The sequence below is a fragment of the Passer montanus genome, unplaced genomic scaffold (genome assembly GCF_014805655.1).
Source record: "Passer montanus isolate IOZ18808 unplaced genomic scaffold, ASM1480565v1 scaffold22, whole genome shotgun sequence".
NCBI classification, from domain to species: Eukaryota; Metazoa; Chordata; class Aves; order Passeriformes; family Passeridae; genus Passer; species Passer montanus.
In genome coordinates this window covers 6,860,358-6,866,321 of record NW_024366815.1, presented here as the reverse complement: position 1 = coordinate 6,866,321, position 5,964 = coordinate 6,860,358, and the positions used below count along the sequence as shown (strand labels likewise).

Sequence of the window (5,964 nt, the reverse complement as noted above, 5' to 3'; positions counted from 1 at the left end):
GGCCTCCTCGGGCCCCCGCGGGCGCCGGGGTGCGGCGGTGCCCCCCGGGCGGCCGGCGGGGAGTCCGCGGTGCCGTTACCTGGGCGGCGGCGGGCGGAGCGCGGCAGCACCGCTCCTGGCGAGGAGGCCCCTCAGCGCCGCTGACATTGAGAGAGACGCCGCCATGATGCTCAACGCAGCGGTTGGGAGACGGCGGCGCCGCAGGGCCAAACCTCCTCCGCTCGGACAGGAAACGCGAAGGCGAGGGCGGAAAGAGGCGGCGGGAAGGGCGGGCAGGGAAGGGACTGGGACAGGGAGCGGCGGGGAAAGGGCTCGGCAGAGGCCGGAGAGAATGGCACTGCTGGCGTGGAGGGAAGGCAGAACTGATGTCCGGAGCTCTGTGGAGGAGACCTTCACGTGGTTGGGATGCAGACGCTCCTTGTCCCCAGCTACGTGTTTGGCCTAGAAACTTTTTCTGGCAGCGTTGTTCGTGACACCATCTTCTTTATGGGCACAAGCTGAAAGAGGGGAAATTTAGGTTAGCTGTTAGAATGAAATTCTTTACTGTGAGGGTGGTGAGACACTGGAACAGGTTGCCCAGGGAGATTGTGGATTCCCTAATCCTTGCAGTGTTGAAAGCTAGGTTGCATATAAAGACTTCAGAAACCCGGGCTGTGGAACCAGAGATGTGTCCCTGCCCCATGGCAGGGACATTGGGACTAGATGATCCTTAAGAACTGTTTCAACCCTAAATTTGCTGATTCTGTGACTTGATAGCAGGGGACAAGCCCCATGGAGGGCAGGTGTCTGGGCTGGCTGGTCCCCCTGTGCCTGGAGGCCTCTGTCCTGGGCACATAAGCTGTGGGGACGGGTATTTTTGGCCCCATTCTTTCCTATTATATTTTGCTGACAAGGTGGTGCACTCTGTAAAAAGACATGAAAGTATTGGTTCATCTTCTTGCACCTGCTACAAGCGTACTTCTTAGTTTTGCAGTTTGAAATGGTTTCACATTCTTAAGTTTGCTGAGATAAGGAAGCCTCTAACATACTGTGGCACTTTTGGGAGTTCTGTGCTATTTTAAACCAATTCCAGCCTTACCTCCTATATTAAAGCAAGGAAGACTGACACGACCACTAGTCTCTTGAAGTGGAGTCATATTTATAATACATGAACTGTAAACTGGAAGTAAATAACAGTACTCAGGCCCTACAATAATTAGGGTTCTGTGTATGTGGCTGAAGAAGACAGATTGCTATAAATCAGAAGTCAAGAATGATTCTGTTCAGTGCCAAAAGCTCAAATGACATAAAGTTTCCAGAAACACATGGTGCAAAAGCAGTGTTAGAGGAGGATCTGCAACATTGTGAAGAACTGAATAGTTTCTGGTTCTGACAGTAAAAATAGATGGTATTGAAATTACTCTTAACTGTTTTTATATTAAAAATCTGATGCCATTAAAAAAAATCCTTAAGTTTCAGCTCTAATTTTACTTAAAAAAGAGAAAATATTTAGAAGATTTAAAAAAAAAAAAAAAAGCTAATAAATTTGTCCAGGAGGGGTTGTTGGTTTTGACTAATTGTTTCTGCTTTGCTCCAGGAGAAGCAAGCCTTGTGCTTGATTTTGACAGCAGAGTTTGACAGGGTCAGATACAAAAATTCTGCACAAGTGAGTAAATTCAACATTTTCTTGGCCTAAATGAAGGAAGACTGAAAAACAGTTCTAATGAAAACTAAACAAACTGTTCTAATGAAAACTAAACAAACTTTCAGCAAATGTCTTCTGTAGTATCAAATCAACAGAGCATTAATTTTCAGAACAACACTCATACACTATATAGTCCTAATGAAATGTCAGACCTAGAGCCATTATTTCATAGTCTTTGTGTTAGGCAGTTGCAAGCTATCTTATCCAAACTTTCCACTGTAAAATATGTAATTTTCTATTCTTTCTTCCCATCAAATATTTCTGATTTATGGTGAAATGAAACTGTGTGCTGTTTTTCCCTTTCAAAACAGAAACAATGCTGCAGAAAAAGGAGAAAAGTGAAAAACCTGTCTGGGCAGCACAATAGAGAGACACAGTAACAACAGCAATTTATAAATTTGGTGGGTTTACAGATGTGAGTATTTAAAATTAATTTTTCAATTGTTAGCGAGTGTGCTCAAAGTCAGAGGTAGTAAGACAGATAACAGGAGTCATTTTGTAGTAACGATGAATTGGAGCAGTTTATATGGGATAGTGGTGTCTTTTCTTTAATGCAGGTGGGAAAACCCCAAACTTTTCATCCTAGCAGTTTTTGTCCAGTGAGTTTGAGGGAAAGACTTGAAAAACTGCTTCCCACATTTATTTAAGATGTTTTTTTCACAGCTGTACTAGCTATCAGCTTAATAGTGCATGTCTCTCACATGAAGGGTTCAATCATCTGCAGAGAAGACATAGCAAGAATGAATATCTGCATCTCACAAAATCTATTAGTTTTTCTCTCTTCCAAAGTCTTTGTCCAGTGCTTGAATGATGACAGCATTCACACCAACTCAGATTTACTTCATGTAGTCCAAACTTTTCTCTTTTATGATGCTTCAGCCAGGAAGAGTATTCTGTCATTTATGTAAGCTGGGGAAGATTTCATGGCCATTCAAAGGCACCAGTGGTTTGGTGAAGCCAGTTGCCTTTGAGGGCTCCATTGTGAACTGAGGTAATTTGTCTGAGTCTGTCTATCAGCTAACAGATTATCATAGCTCAGCTGAAGATCTTTTGGGCAGATCTAGCTTTGTGTCCTCTCTCCCTGCAAGAGAGGAAGCCAGTGGTTTGGGCAGCATGTGAAGGCTGCTGTGCTTCATGTAACCCAGTTCTTCTCCTGCCCTCCCTGCTGCTTCTCCTTTGGGTGGGGAAAGGACAGAAGTAGCACATGGCAGCTGGAATTTTAAGTTGCCACGTTATTAACTGAATCTGCCAAAGGAGGGTGCCAAATTCAGGAGCTGCTTTTGGCAGCTGCAGGGACAGGATGGTCCTGTGTTAGATCAGGACTGATGGGCTTGAGCATGTGGTGCAAGTGAACGTGCTGCTAATTGCTTGCACAGCCCCTGGAACCGTTTTGACCCTGACTAATTAGCACCATCCCAAACAATGTCTGAGCGCAGTCTGGGAATGAGCATGGGCCTGGGACTGTTCCTAATAAGCCGTGTGGATGAGGCCTTTCTGGGTTTTGGGTTGTTTTTTTTTGAGTAGGGGAGAAGAGGAGAAAGAGTTTAGCTCCACGGATGTGAGCTGTGCCATGTAAGCTGAGCCGCATCAGGGGTACAAAAGGATCCTTAGACTGTTTATTTACTAATTTAAATGTTACCATAGCATTTGTTGATTAAGTATTTTTGTATAGTAGTCACAAAATAGTGAGAGATTATTTCAAAACAAATAACCATAGCTGTCCAGAAACAGCATTTGTGGCAATTCCAAGCACACAGTTTACCGTGAAATTAATATGCACCAAGAGTCCCTTGCAGTCTGGTGCCTGAGAAAGGGAGAGACATGAATTTTTCTGTCTCCCACTACCAGCCCAGGTTTATAAGTAGACCTGTAAGATACTCCTACACAGGTAAAATATATACTGTTTTATCTGATTGGCTGAAATTTGTGTAAATGAATTCACACAGATAATACAACACCTTTTTAATCATCATGTCTTAGGTTAAACTAGTGAATTTTTGTGCATATCAGTCTTAGAAAATGGAGTGTTAAATGCCATATTCCTCAAAATAGTTCAGTGGATCAATTTTTTGAGATGACTGCAGAACTATCATTTGAAGTCAATACTTTCACGAAGGCTTAAACTTTTCATTCATAATTCTGGCTGCAAGCTGATCTTCTGTCACTGATATATTGTGAAGCACTGTCCCTCAAGACTGAAACACTTCATGTGCCAGCACTTATTGTGCTGTACAGTATGCTCACAGCTCCTATTGTCTCACTCTATGAGAAAGCTTATTAGCTTAACTGTGAGAGTTAGAGTCATGTTTTCTCCTCACATATGTGAGCTGCACGCATTGTGAAAATTGGAGAGCAAAATTTAACTTTTTACATTTTTTCTGCTAGGCTGAGGTTGCACAGCCTTACTTCATGCCCAAACAAGCTAGTTCTGGTAGAAATAATTTCACAGTCTCAAGTAAACTACAGTTAGCAGTGATCAGCAGAACTCTCTTAATGTATTGTTGCTTTGGATTAGTTTGTTTTCTTCTGGCAGAGAGGAACTATGTAGGAAACAATAGCATCAGTCTCAATCTCGACAGTCTAATGGGGCAAAGAACTGGTGGAAAAGGGATACAAAATACAAGAAAGCTGATTGTATTGTGTAGAGCTGCATGAATTCCCAGTTTCATTTTATTTGTTGGTTGCATTCATTTTACATACAGAAGCTATGATTTCAGTGTTGGATATCTCAGAGTCTACCCTTCAGACAACTAAGCATGACAGTTTAACACAGACTAAATAATTCACTTGCTTTCATAGGACTAGGGTATAGTTTTTAAAATTATGTATTTTAGTTTTAGAATTTTATTTTGAAAATTTTATCTTTGTAAAGAGCTTTCTCTGTACGTAGTGACTCTCTTGGCTTCATTCTGTCCCAGATAATTTACTTTGCTGATGAAATATCAGCTGCACTTATGCTTGTAGGGTTTTTTAAGTATGTGCAGTGGGACAGAGACTATTCCTATGCAATCCTTTTCAAATCTTACAATGCTTTAGGTGTTAGGGTAAATTTAACAGGAGAATTTGTCCCAAATGTCAGTTTCTGCATTACAAGATGAGTTAGCATACGAACATGATGTTTTGGGATTTTAGTGTTTATTTACATTCTCTATATGGCAAGCAGGTTGGTAAAAAAGCTGATGGTATTCTCGAAGTCTGTTTGATTGCATATGAGATGTAAAGTGCAGTTGGAGCTGTCTGGATTTAATTTTTCTCCCCCTTTGGTATGGGGGAATAAAATATCTCAGCTCATACAGGAGACAAAAATTAAAACCAGGCAGAGCCAGCCCCATTGTAAGCTTCACATGCAATCAGACGTCCTTGCAGAGAAACTCCCCTTCCTGGCTGCACTGCTGCCACTAGTGAAACACAATTTAAAAAAAAAAAAAGAAAAAAGAAAAAAAAAATCACTTTTTATAGTCGCTGCTTTCAAGTTAGACATTGACATGTGAACCAAAATCTTCTTTTTAACTATTGCCCGGGAGGCCACCAAAGAATCCCAGCTGACCCCCTGCCATCAGAGTGAGTGATGGTCGGCTGCTGGTGTTGCAGCTCACTTCCCCCAGGCTGCCACCCTGAGAGATCCCACCATCCACCGTCGGTATGAGTGACATTAGCCCACTGGGCTTTGAAAACACTTTTCAGGTCGGTCATTGCAGAGAGATAGCTTCCTTCACACACACCATCAGGGTGAGTGACGTCAGGCCACTGGGGTTTAAAATACAGACCCTCAGGCTTGCTAAGCTGACACTGCTGAGAAAACTGCTTTTATTGTTGTATATCAGCAGGGACCTCTTTGTCTTTTTTTGCATTGTTTACTTAGAAGCCAGCCTTCCCATTCCCCAGCTCCCACCCCAGACAATTATTAACATCTGTAGGGTAATTTCTATGTCTTCTTTCTTCCCTTTTTTCTTTTTTTTTTCCCCTTTAACTGGAGGTAAAACAGATTTCAGTCTTTGAATTTTTATAGCCATCTGCCTTCTCATATGATTTTTGAAAGATCCTAGGTATGGTGGTATTTGTTAGTGGAAGAGCCTTAGAATAATAAGAGTAAAACTATTGTTAGAGATCCTAGTTCTTTTAGTTGTCCAAACCAGACACTCCTTCACTGATAATGATAGTCATTCTTCCTTCTTAGCTTTTTGTGAGGTACCTGGAAAATTAAGTCTTCAGGAAATTATTCCCTCCAGTCTTGACACAGTATGACTTCCTTTGTCCTTGTAGTTCATGCTGCAAAAAAG

At 42.0% G+C, this 5,964-nt stretch overlaps 1 protein-coding gene across 1 annotated transcript in view; it reads right to left on the bottom strand.

The window, feature by feature from the left end:
• Positions 1-237, bottom strand: part of NDUFS4 (NADH:ubiquinone oxidoreductase subunit S4) — a 47,709-nt gene extending 47,472 nt beyond the window's left edge. Inside the window, exon 1 of the mRNA XM_039709832.1 lies at positions 80-237. Coding sequence (XP_039565766.1) covers positions 80-165 — 86 coding nt within the window. The 5' untranslated portion in view covers positions 166-237. The remainder of the gene's footprint in view (positions 1-79) is intronic.
• Positions 238-5,964: the final 5,727 nt, after the last annotated feature.